General features: G+C 40.6%; 1 protein-coding gene across 4 annotated transcripts in view; it reads left to right on the top strand.

The window, feature by feature from the left end:
* PTPRU (protein tyrosine phosphatase receptor type U) overlaps positions 1 to 14813 on the top strand; it is a 212753-nt gene that overhangs the window by 124782 nt on the left and 73158 nt on the right. For all 4 annotated transcript variants that reach the window (XM_089671891.1, XM_089671889.1, XM_089671892.1 and 1 more), the window contains exons 4-6: positions 5249 to 5330; positions 5767 to 5882; positions 12989 to 13163. In XM_089671891.1, coding sequence (XP_089528017.1) covers positions 5249 to 5330; positions 5767 to 5882; positions 12989 to 13163 — 373 coding nt within the window. The remainder of the gene's footprint in view (positions 1 to 5248; positions 5331 to 5766; positions 5883 to 12988; positions 13164 to 14813) is intronic.

Raw genomic sequence — 14813 nt, 5'->3', positions numbered from 1 at the left:
TGGCAAGGACTCAGCCAACAATCAGCTCCAGGAAGATCAAAGAAGGTCTAAAGTTACCTGTGAGTACTGTTACAATTAGAAGACGCCTATGTGAAGCCAAGCTATCTGCAAGAAGCCCCCGCAAAGTCCCACTGTTGAAAAAAAGACGTGCTGAAGAGGTTACAATTTGCCAAAGAGCACATTGCCTGGCCTAAAGAGAAATGGCGTAACATTTTGTGGACTGATGAAAGTAAGATTGTTCTTTTTGGGTCTAGTGGCCGGAGACAGTTTGTCAGACGACCCCCAAACACTGAATTCAAGCCACAGTACACTGTGAAGACAGTGAAGCATGGTTGCACAAGCATCATGATATGGGGATGTTTCTCATACTACGGTGTTGGGCCTATTTATCGCATACCAGGGATCATGGATCAGTTTGAATACATCAGAATACTCGAAGAGGTCATGCTGCTTTATGCTGAAGAGGAAATGCCCTTGGAATGGGTGTTCCAACAAGACAACGATCCCAAACACACCAGTAAATGTGCAACATCTTGGTTCTAGACCAACAAGATTGATGTTATGGAGTGGCCAGCCCAATCCCCGGATCTTAATCCAACAGAAAACTTGTGGGGTGACATCAAAAAGTTTCTGAGGCAAAACCAAGAAATAGAGAAGAACTGTGGAATGTAGTCCAATCATCCTGGGCTGGAATACCTGTTCACAGGTGCCAGAAGTTGGTTGACTCCATGCAACACAGATGTACAGCAGTTCTCAGAAACAGTGCTTATACAACTAAATATTAAGTGATTCAAAGGAAAGCAAAATCTTCAAACATTTTTCAGTTTATATAGTGAATGTTTGAGTTTGTAAAGAAGAATACAAACACTGCTATTTTTTTGAACAGTCTAATATTCACTTTTCTTCAATTTTTTTAGAGGAACAACACAAATGTGATATATTTTTCTTCATGTTTTGATTTGGAATAGAATGTGTAGTGTTCCCAATGTATTTGTGTGTATGGAAATAAAAGCTATTAGAAGGATTTTGAGCTTTATTCACTTTTTTCAACACACCGCTATTATTTTGAACACAACTATATGTATGTCTCTGGGGGAGGAGCACCTATAGGAATATATGTGGATATAAGCTATAAAGAGCACCTATTTTGTGAAAAAATTATAAAGGCACAGATCAAGCACACATTAAGTTGTATTCAATGTATTCACTTTTGTTGCATAATCACATGGTTTGGATGTTTTAATTCATATATGAGGATATAGAGATATATGCATGGCACTATTTTATGACACACAGTTTATGGCATTGTATATGTGCTATTTTTAGCACTATTGTTGTTTAAGCACCTTGTATTTACTTATTGGTTTATTTAGGATTTAGTCACTGGGGAAGAGGCATATAATTGCCAGCCCACGGGGCATTATAGCACATGCGCATTTGCGGGGATTCTTTGTGTAGTAGGGAGTTCATTCATTTGTTTATTCATTATTTAAAGTAGTTTTTGGGAGAGGGCAGCGCAACACTTTTTATGTTTGCTGAGAAATCATTTTGAAAAACACCTGGCAGTTTTGGCAGTTGTCATCTTGAGTAAGGGCAGATGATTCATGTAGCAGTTACTTCCTGAAATCCATCTGTCCTTAGCTCAGGCATTGGCTGAGCTGAGAATCCTCCCTCCCCTCCTAAAGACTCCTGGGATGTATGACATCATTTACCTAGGGATGAAAACCAGGAGGTAAATGAAGGAATGCTAAAAAAGTTTAACACAATTAAATATATACTTTCCTATCTATTTATTAATGCTAGCAGCATAAGGGTTAGAATTAGCCCATATTGATTGAGAGTGAAGTTCTGCTTTAACTCAGCACTGGCTTAAAGTAATTGTGAAGTTAAAGTGGAAATTCAGCTAAAACCTATTGAATCAAAAGCTAAACCTACTTCCAGCCCCATTCTAAGCCTAATCTATCTAACCCTGTAAAGAAAAGATCGCTATACTTACCTATTCTGAAGCTGCTCTGGTCCTGTCTCCAGCGAAGGCTTCTGCATAGAGAGAAAAATTCGACAATGGCTGGGGAGTGAATAGGAGATTACATCACCCATAGACTTACTATGGGGCATCTGTTGTCAGCTGCCTCTGCTCTACACAGAAGCCGCCGCTGACAGTTCAGCCTGGAGCGGCTTCAGATTAGGTAAGTATAGCGTTGTTTCCTTCACAGGGTTTGATAGATTAGGTTTAGAATTGGGCTGTAATTTAATTTATTGGAGTTAACCAATCATTAGATGTGCTGCATTAGTTTTCTTATTTCAGGCGTTTTTCCTCTGTTTTCACTGAAGTGACCATGAGCTTATAGCAGAGGAGGAATGTAGGTCTGTAAGGCATACAGACCTGGCCTTCTGGATACAGTGGTGGCAGTGAAAGGGTTAAACTGAGAAATTATATGATTTTAAGAAAAAAAATAAGGTAATTCCGAAACTGAGGGCAGCAGCCATCTCAAAAAAGTTGGGACAAGGCCAGGGGCGGACTGACAACAACAATGGGGCCCCTGTGTCCTTGCCCAAACTCAAAAAAGCCTATGAAAAAGGTACCAGGGGCATCTCATGGGGCCCCCTACTGACCCCGGGCCCTCAGCCCTCTGCTGATCATGGAGACAATGCTCTACAGGCTTCTTAGCAAAAAAATAATAAGTGCACATTTTTTTAACCTGCTATAAAATGTGCATTTATTATTATTTTCAAAAGGTAAACTTAGCCTTTAACAACACTCTGTAAGGTGAGGAATCAGCCCAGAACTACAAGGGAGGAGCTGGTCAATAACATGAAGAGAGCTGGGACCACAGTTTCAAAGGTCACTGTTGGTAGAACACTACGCCGTCATGGTTTCAAATCATGCATTGCACGGAAGGTTCCCCTGCTCAAGTCATCACATGTCCAGGCCCGTCTGAAGTTTTCCAATGACCATCTGGATGATCCAGAGGAGGCATGGGAGAAAGTCATGTGGTCAGATGAGACCAAAGTAGAACTTTTTGGTCTAAACTTCACTTGTCGTGTTTGGAGGAAAAAGAAGGATGAGTTGCATCCCAAGAACACCATCCCTACTGTGAAGCATGGGGGTGGTAACATCATGCTTTTGGGGTGCTTTTCTGCGAAGGGGACAGGACAACTGCACTGTATTAAGGAGAGGATGAATGGGGCCATTTATTGTGAGATTTTGAGCAACAACCTCCTTCCCTCAGTCAGAGCATTGAAGATGGGTCTTCCAACATGACAACGACCCCAAGCACACAGCCAGGATAACCAAGGAGTGGCTCCGTAAGAAGCATATCAAGGTTCTGGAGTGGCCTAGCCAGTCTCCAGACCTAAATCCAATAGAACATCTTTGGAGTGAGCTGAAACTCCGTGTTGCTCAGCGACAGCCCTGGAACCTGACAGATCTAGAGGAGATCTGTGTGGAGGAGTGGGCCAAAATCCCTGTTGCAGTGTGTGCAAACCTGGTCAAGAACTACAGGAAATGATTGACCTCTGTAATTGCAAACAAAGGCTTCTGTACCAAATATTAACACTGATTTTCTCAGGTGTTCAAATACTTATGTTCAGCAGTGCAAGACAAATAAATTCTTTAAAAATCATACAATGTAATTTCCTGAATTTTTTTTTTAAATTCTGTCTCTCAGAGTGGGAATGTACCTACAATGTGAATTTCAGACCCCTCTATGATTTCTAAGTGGGAGAACTTGCAAAATCGTAGGGTGTTCAAATACTTCTGTTCCTCACTCTAGGTACAGTGTTGCATGACCGTGCAATTGTCATTCAAAGTGCAACAGCGCTGATAGCTGAAAATTGACCTGGGCAGGAAGGAGGTGAAAGTGCCCGGTAGGCAAGTGGTTAAAAGAAGAGGGAATGCTACACCATGGTAATCATGACCCTGTCCCAACTTTTTTGAGATGTGTTGCTGCCATCAATTTCAAAACTACCTTATTTCTTTCTTAAAATGGTACAGGTTCTCAGTTTAAACATTTGATATGTTTTCTATTTTCTATCGTGAATAAAATATGGGGTTTTGAGATTTGGAAATCATTGCATTCTATTTTTTTTATGTAGGTTTTACAAAGCATCCCAACTTTTTTGGAATTGGAGTTGTATTAGAGAAAGGGGAACAGATAGGATCAACTAGGTAATCAAGAAAGAAAAGCAGGCACTAATATAATAGTAATATTAAAAAATACATAAAAATAAAAAAGCATTGTTCTGTCTCTTTAATATATTTCTAAGGTTACAAACACTTTAAAGAGACCCTGTCACATAATAAAAACCTTTTCGCCAAGCAAATACCTTTAAAAAAAGAAATTGAAAACACACCTCTTCTGCCACTCACAGTGTGCAATGCTGGTCTGTTGCAGAGAACTGGTCCCCTGAAGTTTGCAGGGAAACCAATACTGCCAGGTGCCAGTCTTCATGGTCCTCTGCTGCTCTTACTAGTTCCTTCTACTTACCTCAATGTCAAGTCAGGAACAGGAACCAGTGAGAGCTGTTGGACTATGGAGATTTACACTCCATGAAGTATTGGTAAGTAATCAGTCTCTAATTTACAGAAATGTGCTTTGCTTATTATATGACACATCTCTTCAATGTAAGCATTTGGATTCAGTTGTATCTTTTAGATTGTAAGCTCTAACGAGCAGAACCCTCTGATTCCTCCTGTATTCATTTGTATTGTAACCAGGGGCGGACTGACCATTTGGAAACTCGGGCACTGCCCGAGGGCCCGGGGTCAATAGGGGGCCCCATGAGATGCCCCTGATACCTTTTTCATAGGCTTTTTTGAGTTTGGGCAAGGACACAGGAGCCCCATGATCCCCTATTGCCCGGGGGCCCCATGAGTTGTCAGTCCGCCCCTGGCCTTGTCCCAACTTTTTTGAGATGGCTGTTGCCCTCAGTTTCGGAATTACCTTTTTTTTTTTTCTTAAAATCATATCATTTCTCAGTTTAACCCTTTCACTGCCACCACTGCATCCAGAAGGCCAGGTCTGTATGCCTTATTGCCTGGGGGCCCCATGATTTGTCAGTCCACCCCTGATTGTAACCGTACTGTTTGCCCTCACATTGTAAAGCGCTTTGCAAACTGTTGGTGCTATATAAATCCTGTATATTAATAAATTAATTATTATAGCCATCTGATTAATGGCATAACTTCTAGCCATTCTATACAGTGTTTTTTTCCTGTCATATTCATGTCATTTTTTCTTTATCTTAGGTATTGTTTGAAGCAGAGGTGTCTGGAACTCCCCAAGGATTCATTGCATTGGATGATATTCTACTGCTAAGTTACCCCTGTGGTGAGTATATATTACCCGACAAGCATTTCAGACTTATTCAGCGAAGCATTGCCAATGGAAAAGATAAGGAGCAGTGTGCAATAACCCTTGGAAGCCAATCCGTTTTCAGCTTTCTGTAGCATGCAGGAAGAGAAAAGAAATGTATTGTGAAATTGACACCTTTCAGAGAACAACTAAAAATAAAAATAAAAAAATACAAGCTTTAAAATACTAGGCTCTATTTTGTGGAATAAAAGCCAAAATGTCGAATAGAAAAATGGATTTTACCTATATACAATGGCTTTTTTTTTTCCTCTGTTTTCTATATTCAGGTCTGATTACTTGGTATGGTTATGGCACTTTTCACATGGACACTGCCCTTTGTAATACTTATTGAACAGGCAGCTGTTGTAGCAATTTCCATGCTTTTGATCTTCTACCCTCCCTTTGTTTGCAGCCCAGGCCCCACACTTCTCCCGTCTGGGTGAGGTGGAAGTGAACGCTGGGCAGAATGCCACATTCCAGTGTCCTGCTGCTGGCAGGGCGAATGAAGGAGAGACCTTCTTATTGCAGGTATTTTCTGTCTTGTGAAGTCAGGGATGAATATAGTATGGAAAGGACAGGTATCTGAATTGGGCTGTATGGAGCCAGCTAGAGAGTGCTATGGTCAGACTGGCATATGCTTAGGGGTTGGCCTGAGTTATTGTATCAGTGACACAATTTCTCAGCATGACTACTTTATTGTGCTTATTCACTTGCAAGTTAGACTTTTCTGTGTGATGTAGATGAACACAAAGTACTGGAGATAAAGGTGGTATAGGGTTTCTATGACAACAATGTGAACAAATGATAGTGCGCACTGATAGTGTAACTTGGTGTAATTAGTGACTTGAATTCTCCCAGGAGATGAGCTGACTCTGTGTAGAAGCGTTCAGCACTTATTTAATTCATAAACCAAATATTCCTATTCATTCAAAAGTAATGTAATTATAACATTGTTGCAGTATGTACACGGTTGAATTAGTCTAATTCAGTCACAAATATGAAATATTTTAAGTAAACTACACTTCTATTGAAATTGATGGAACATATAATTGCTACACAAGCCATTGTGTAATTTAATGCTATTAAAAATGACTTTCCTATTTCAATCTGCAGACAGATATAATTTCTTTAAACTGGCAAGAAATAGAAATGTATCTATGTGTTTCAGTACTTAGTTTGTAGATGGAAATTTTGTCATGTTACAACCAAAAATGTAAATGTATGTTATTGGGATTTTATGTGATAGACCAAAACAAAGTGGCACATAATTGTGAAGTGGAAGGAAAATTATAATTTTTTTTACAAATAAATATGTGAAACGTGTGCCGTGCATTTGTAGTCACCCCCCCCCCCGTGTCAATACTTTGTAGAACCACCTTTCGCTGCAATTACAGCTGCAAGTCTTTCTGGGGATGTCTCTACCAGCTTTGCACATCTTGAGAGTGAAAGTTTTGCCCATTCTTCTTTGCAAAATAGCTCAAGCTCTGCCAGATTGGATTGAGGGCTTCTGTGAACAACAATTTTCAAGTCTTGCCACAGATTCCTAATTCGATTTAGGTCTGGACTTTGACTGGGTTATTCTAACACATGAATATGCTTTGATCTAAACCATTCCATTGTATCTCTAGTTGTATGTTTAGGGTCGTTGTCCTTCTGGAAGGTGAACCTCAGCCCTAGTCTCAAGTCTTTTGCAGGCTCTTAACAGGTTTTCTTCTAAGATTGCCCTGTATTTGGCTCCATCCATCTTCCCATGAGCTCTGACCAGCTTCCCTGTCTTTGCAGACAGACAGAAAAGCATCCCCACAACATGATGCTGCCACCACAATGTTTCATGGTGGGGATGGTGTGTTCAGGGTGATGTGCAGTGTTAGCTTTCCGCCACACATAGCGTTTCCCTTTTTGGCCAAATGGTTAAATTTTGGTCTCATCTGACCAGAGCACCTTCTTCCACTGGTTTGCTGTGTCCCCCACATGGCTTCTCACAAACTGCAAACGGGACTTCTTATGGCTTTCTTTCAGCAATGGCTTCCTTCTTGCTACTCTTCCATAAAGGCCAGATTTGTGGAGTGCACGACTAACAGTTGTCCTATGGACAGATTCTCCCACTTGAGTTGTGGATCTCTGCAGCTCCTCCAGAATTACCATGGGCTTGGCTGCTTCTCTGATTAATGCTTTCCTTGCCCGGCCTGTCAGTTTAGATGGACGGCCATGTCTTGGTAGGTTTGCAGTTGTGCCATACTCTTTCCATTTATGCATGAGAACAGTGCTCTGTGAGATGTTCAAAGCTTGGGATATTTTTTTATAACCTAAACCTGCTTTAAACTTCCCCACAACTTTATCCCTGACCTGTCTGGTGTGTTCCTTGGACTTCATGATGCAGTTTGTTCACTAATGATCTCTAACAAACCTCTGAGGGCTTCACAGAACAGCTGTATTTATACTGAGATTACATTATACACAGGTGGACTCTGTTTACTAATTAGGTGACTTCTGAAGGCCATTGGTTCCACTAGTTTTTACTTAGGGGTATCAGAGTAAAGGGGGCTGAAAACAAATGCACTCCACACTTTTCAGATATTTATTTGTAAAAACATTTTGAAAATCATTTATCATTTTCCTTCCACTTCACAATTATGTGCCACTTTATGTTGGTTTATCACATAAAATCCTAATAAAATACATTTACATTTTTGGTTGTAACATGACAAAATGTGGAAAATTTCAAGGGGTATGAATACTTTTTCAAGGCACTGTAATTGTCGGAAGACTTCTAGAAGTCTGCACATGGTTTAAGTAGAGATATTACCAGCAATGCCCCATGGTAAAATGAATCTGTTGAAGTGCAGGCAACTTGTGGTCCCCCTTGTGCCCCTTGAGTTCTAGGTTAGGTTTACTGTTAGGTCTGTTTCACATGTACTTCAAGTTGTTTAAGGGCAGTGTGAACAGCAAGCTTTGACAAAGCATTTGCAGAGCTTTCAGTAAGCTTTGTTGAAGCTTTTAAAGTACCATTCAGCTCCAGATTGTAAATATTAAACACAGATCCAAATGGGAGTGTTGATTGCTACTTTAAACAAGCTGCTAGCAGGCTTCAGCATGTCTTAAGCTCGTTTCACACTACCGCGACTTGGGATCCGATTTGTGAGACCCCAAGTGGCATGACATGTGAAATCCCAGGTTGGTCACTGAGAGCTGTCTTAACCAATTACTGTTTGGCACTGTGCTATTTCAGCTAGTAATTGTGCGGTAGTGCAGTGCTACACCCAAACAAAAGTTATGTCCTTTTTTCACACAAATAGAGCTTTCTTTTGGTGGTATTTGATCACCTCTGCGTTTTTTACTTTTTGCACTCTAAACAAAAAAAGACTGAAAATTTTGAAAACAAAATTATATTTCTCACTTTTGGTTATAAAAAATATCCAAATAAACTCAAAGTTAGTCATAAATTCAGGCCAAAATGTATTCTGCTACATGTCTTTGGTAGAAAAAAAACCCCAACACATGCATATTAATTGGTTTATGTGAAAGTTATAGCGTCTACAAACTAAGGCATATATATTGGAATTTCCACAGATTTTGTTTTCTGACTGCCTATCACAGTTCTTGAGGTGCTAAAATGCTAGGGCAGCACAACCCCCCCCCCAAATGACCCCTTTTTGGAAAGTAGACACCCCAACAATTTGCAGAGAGGCATGTTGAGTCTATGGAATATTTTATTTTTTACTACAAACTTTTTGAAAATGATACATTTTTTTTCTTCTTACACAAAGTTGTCAATTAAATGATATATTGCTCATGCATGCCATGGGTATATGTGGAATAACACCCCAAAACACATTCCCCTACTTCTCCTGAGTATGGGGATACCACATGTGAGAGGCTTTTTGGCAGCCTAGCTACATACAGGCCCCCAAAATCCAATGACCACCTCCAGGTTTTCAAATGGCATATTTCCTCATATCACTTCCCCACTACCTATCACAGTTCCAGAGGCCCTAAAATGCCAGGATAGGACAAACCCCCCCCCCCCCCCCCCAAATGACCCCTTTTTGGAAAGTAACACCCCAAGGAATTTGATAAGAGGCATGATGAGTATTTTACAGATAGTATTTTTGTCACATGGTTTTGAAAAAGAAAAGAAAAAATGCATTTTTGTTTTCTTACTTCGTTTTCCAAAAACACGTGGCAACGGTGGGTGTTGAAAGACTTTGAATGCACAAAAACACAATATATTGCCCAATTGTTTGATGAATTATAGAAGATGATGTTATGCTGAATAAATATATACCAAACATGACATGCTTTAAAATTGCACATGCCTGTGCAGTGGCGACAAAGTTCATACATTTTTAATATTGATAGGCGATGTTTTAAAAGCCTTTACAGGTCACCAATTTATATTTACACAGGAGGTCTAGTGCTAGAATTACTGCCCTCGAGCTGACGTTTGCGGCGATACCTCACATGCATGGTGCAACCGTTATTTACATACTAGCATGGGGTCAACGCTTGTGTACGCAGGTGCGTGCGCGCAGAGGGGCCAGGGTGCTTTTAAAAAAAAATTATTTAGATTTTTAAAATAATTTTTACACTGTCCCTTTCATTTTTTTTATCACTTTTATCGCTATCACAGGGAATGTAAATATCCTCTGTGACTGCAATAGGCATCGACAGGTATTCTTTTTTTGAGAAAGCTTGGGTCTATTAGACTCTAGATATCTCCTCTGCCCTTACATCATCTGATCTCACCAAGATCGGTGTGATCAGATGGTTTCCCAATTTACAAATGGCACCGTTAAAGTCTGGCAAAACAGAAATGTTCCCTTCCCGCTGCTTGCAAAAACGATTCAGCAGCCAATTGGCCACTAGGATTGGATTTACATGAAAGCCGACTGCCAACTGAAAAAAACGATACCAGGATGATGCCTGTAGCTGCAGGCATCATCCCAGTACAACCACTCAAAGTCCAGTGACGTACCAGTACATTGCTGATCCATGATGGGCATATATGCAACAGCAGAGAGCATGGGCATATCATGAATCAGGTCTGTGGAACAATTCATTCTTTTTTTTAATGACCATGTTGCGGGATAGGCCCCAAAAAGTTTTAAATTCAGAAACCTTTATAGGTTTCCATGTGAATTGTCTGACAGAGCTGAATTTGGGTTGGCGGCAATGTATTGTTCATCTTTTTAAATTGCCTTGGCCCACAATCAGTTGGTACAAATCTTTCGTGAAAAACAGCGGAGGGGCTGTACGCTAGTGCTGGCAGTGAACGGGGCTGATCCTGCTAACACTGCCTTTCTGGGGACACTATACAAAGCAGCACTAGTATAGTTCTGTTCTTGATCCGTACAAAGCTATACTAGTAATGGTGGTGATCAGTGACCTATAGCGTGAGTGCAATAGTGTGCGGGTAATCTAACACTAGCTGACCCTGTCTGGGAGGGGCGCTAACTGACCCTGACGCTATCTGATGTCGCTAGTGGCAGTAATACAGTGATCAGTGAAAAATTCTATATACTGACACTGTACTAATGGCACTGGCTGGGTGACGAGGTGATCAAAGTGTGAATAGGGGCGATCAAAGGGTTAAATGTGCTATCTAACGTGTTCATGTAAAACGTAGTGCTTTTACTCGGTGCCGTGTTCTCTCGTGTCTCCCTGGACCAAGCAAAATAGGAAGCGGTGTAAGACTACGTTGCTTTGCCCAGAGCTGCTGCTCACCCACAAAATACCCGCGGGTAAGTAATCGGCAAGTAAATTATTATTTTTTTTAATTCTCAGTTCTCAATATAGTATTTTTTAGTTTATTTTTTTAAAACATTTTTTTAATTTTAAAATACTTTTATCAGAATAGTACAACCTTACCATAGTAACATTGTACTACTAAGTCATTCATGAACTGTCATGAATGAGTTAGGTTTTTGACAGCTCAAGATAGTGATCTGGGATTGGATGGAGCTGGTCACATGGTACAGGCTGCTGTGATTGGCCCCATGTATCATGTGACAGCTGTTGGCCAATCACAGCTCACTAGGAAGAGAAGCAGAGCTGATATGATTGAGATTGATTCATAACAGCTTTGCTTACATTGTGATCACATGATCATCAGGTCCCGTTCACCGGTATTTTCATTCCGCTGTGTCCGCCAGACACAGCAGTTACCCCCCTGTGTTAGTATAGCCAGAGCGATGTACGGGTACGTTGCTTTGCCAGTATGTGCTGCCTGCCTGCAGTACATTGTGGACAGGTGGTCGGGAAGCGGTTAATTAACACTACTGAAGTCACTCCGATTTTAGAAAGGTCCCTGTACAACTTCACGGTGACGTCTATCTGACTTGGGCCCATAGACTTTAATGGAAGTCTCTTCCAAGTCGGATCCTCATTTATATTGATGTGATTTAGATCCGACATTACAGGAAGATTACCCAGGCATTCCCTGAAAGTTGCTTCAGTGTAGTACTCAAGTTGCCTTACAAAGTTACACTGTAAGTCGTGCAATTTTCAGGTCATAGTAGTGTGAACCGAGACTTAAAGCTTGCTGAAAACCTGCTAGCAGCTGGCTAAAAGTGGCAATCAACACCCCCACTAGGATCTGTTTTCAACATTTACAAAATGAAGTTGAATGGTACTTTAAAAGCTTCAACAAAGCTTGCAGAAAGCTCTGCAAATGCTTTGTCAAAGCTTGCTGTGCACACTGCTCTCATACAAGCTGAAGCCCGTGTAAAACAGGCCTAATAGTTTAAAGCTAAACTCCAGGCAGATATAAAAGACTTTTTTTAGTTACAGGAAAAGGAGAAGCAGCACAAAGAGACACTCAGTTGTGCTGCCATGCTCATGTGCTAACAAGACGAGGAGGGATCATAGTGACAGTGAGCTCATCAGTTTGCCACTTCTCCTTTCTCTGTCCAGTCACAGGCTGGGGAGCAATACCTGTAAAGCAGAACTCCACTCTCTCAGTCATCATTGACTATTTTTAATCCTAATGCTGTTATCATTAGTAAATAGATAGGAAAGTATATAATAAGTACTTGTTTTAAACTTTTTTTTTTTTTTACATTTCTTCAGTTATTTTCTGGTTTCCAGGCCTAGACAAATTATATCATACATCCCAGGATTCTTCAGACGGGGCTAGGCATAACCTCCGGCCTGCATGCTGGAGCTAAGGGCAGCTGGATTCCAGGAAGTAAATGCTACATGAATCGTCTGCCCTTGCTGGATGGGTGGTTGATCTTCCTTTGAATATTCAAAATTAATTAAAAAGTATTTTTGGCTTTACCGCTTTAAGTGCAGCAGAGAAAAATCTGGTCTTCTGCTTTTCCAGGCTGTGCTGTATGTCACAGCTGTGTAAATCTCAGAACAGGATGGATAGAAATGTAAACTCATTATGACACCGAGGCTGAATATTTGATTATAGTTGACAGACTTTTCTACTTAGGACTCACATTTATCAAATACACTGGAATTACATATCTCTAAAATAAAAGGTTGAGATGAGCAGGAATCTGCGCTAAACTTTTGAATGAGTACAGAATTTACCTGTGGGGATTTGTTTTTTTGTGTTTTTTCCAGAAAAATTTGGAGTTCACTTTAAACCTGTTTTTAAGTGGCTGCATTTATTGTTTGATTTATAGAGGCAAAATGGAGGCATTATCTCAGCAGGGATAATTCAGCACACCAGCCACTGGCGACTGCTGGCTTCCTTCCAGCTCTTTGAAGCTGGGCGTGAGGATCAGGACCTGTACCGCTGTGTGAGCCGCTCCATTTATGGGGCTGGAGTGTCCAACTTTGCTGAGCTCGTAGTTAAAGGTGAGAATTGTTGGGATCAGATTTGCATGTATGCTGCTTTGTACCTAACATACAGTCACTTTAAATGTAGTACACACAAGAATGGGCTTCATGTATCAAACTGCCTCTGCATGGAAACTGAGCAATTAAATGTGAGTAGATGCCTGTGAAAAATACGTATATGCTTGCCTCAGTTTTCCTTTTTTAAATGCTTCAATTAAAGTGTATATTAAGCCAAACATCTATTATTCGGTTTTGGATAGAGTGAGAAGCCCTCTTCATTTTTTCTTGCTGTCTGTTACATGAACTCACTGTCTCAATATGTCCTGGTGATCTTTGTCATTGAGCCTTAGGCAAGCCGTAGATGATGCAGTTTTCTTTTCTGCAACCATGGGGGAGGGAATGCCTCCCGCAGTGCTATTGTTTTCTCAGCGGGGAGCCTTCCCTGCAGGCAGAACACAATGATCACTGCTAACGGCTATGGCCGCCGGCAGTATTCACTTGCAAAAAATCCAATAGGCTTATTGTACTGTAGTTAATCAGTGGATCTACTTTAATAAAACCAGCCTGCCCATAGATGGATCTAATCTCGGCTAGTCCCTGCTGAACTGGCCAAAATTTCAATCCATCTGTGGCTGGCTATCTAATGTTTTAAGTTGTCACAGTACAGGAATATAAGGTTCTCCTTTAATGGGGGGTGGGCTTGTTGCAGTAACAGCTGTCTAAGAGAGGAATTGTCACTTTGCTGAGATTTCATCTCACTCGTATCTACAGAAAAGGAAATTGTGGGAAATTTCCCCAATGGGACACAGATGGCATTTCCTACTATATTCAAAATGAAAAAAAGATTTGGCCCAAAATACACTTTAGGATTTGTTTTCATTACTTGTATCAACCAACTACGGTTATTTTTTCAGTGAAGTAACTTCTTTCAATGTCAAAGGTATGTCAGCCAAAAGCCTCATATGTGTAATACAGAAATTAATAAACATAATTTTAAAAGTGACTAGAGCATAATGAGTGTTTCTGTGCTGAAGTATATACCATTTTCATTAATTTGGTTGTCATGTGGACCAAAAAGGTACCAGCAGACTCTACTGAATGTCTGCTTCTCTCTTAAGGCTAGTGTCAGAACAATTACACCATTTTGTATGATACCAACTATCTCGTTCTGTACAATCAGGGACCTCAATTGCATACAGTGCTTCCTGTAAGATATGGAAAATTTGGTGGGCCATTACAGTACAGCAAAGGTTAATAATGATAAAAATTAAAGGGAACATGTACTTTGCACATTTAGAGCAAAGTAACAGATTTGGTAGATAACCAACCCCCTCCATCCTGGATACTTACTTTTACTGCTCTCCCCCGCCACCTAGCCCTGTGAGAAATATGTACTTTAACATATGGGCAAAAACACCCTTCATTGCACAATACAGAGCTGTGTACCTGAATTCTAAATGCCAGTCCTGAGTGCTGACGTGAGTATGGGTTAGTGCTGTGTAAGCTCCAATCCAGACTAACTAGGAACTTACACAGGAATTCTAAAAGTAGCTCTGACCGGTAAATGGGCCGTCAGAGGTTTAAATGGTAAGTATCTGCAGCAGAGAAGACGCCTATCCATCTGCTATTTTGTCTTTAATTGGCAAATTAAGTTTCAAGAAAAGGAGT

This window comes from Staurois parvus, unplaced genomic scaffold, assembly GCF_062004578.1.
Source record: "Staurois parvus isolate SC_StPar_1 unplaced genomic scaffold, SC_StPar_1.0 ptg000115l, whole genome shotgun sequence".
NCBI lineage: Eukaryota > Metazoa > Chordata > Amphibia > Anura > Ranidae > Staurois > Staurois parvus.
This window is presented reverse-complemented; position numbering and strand designations above follow the sequence as displayed.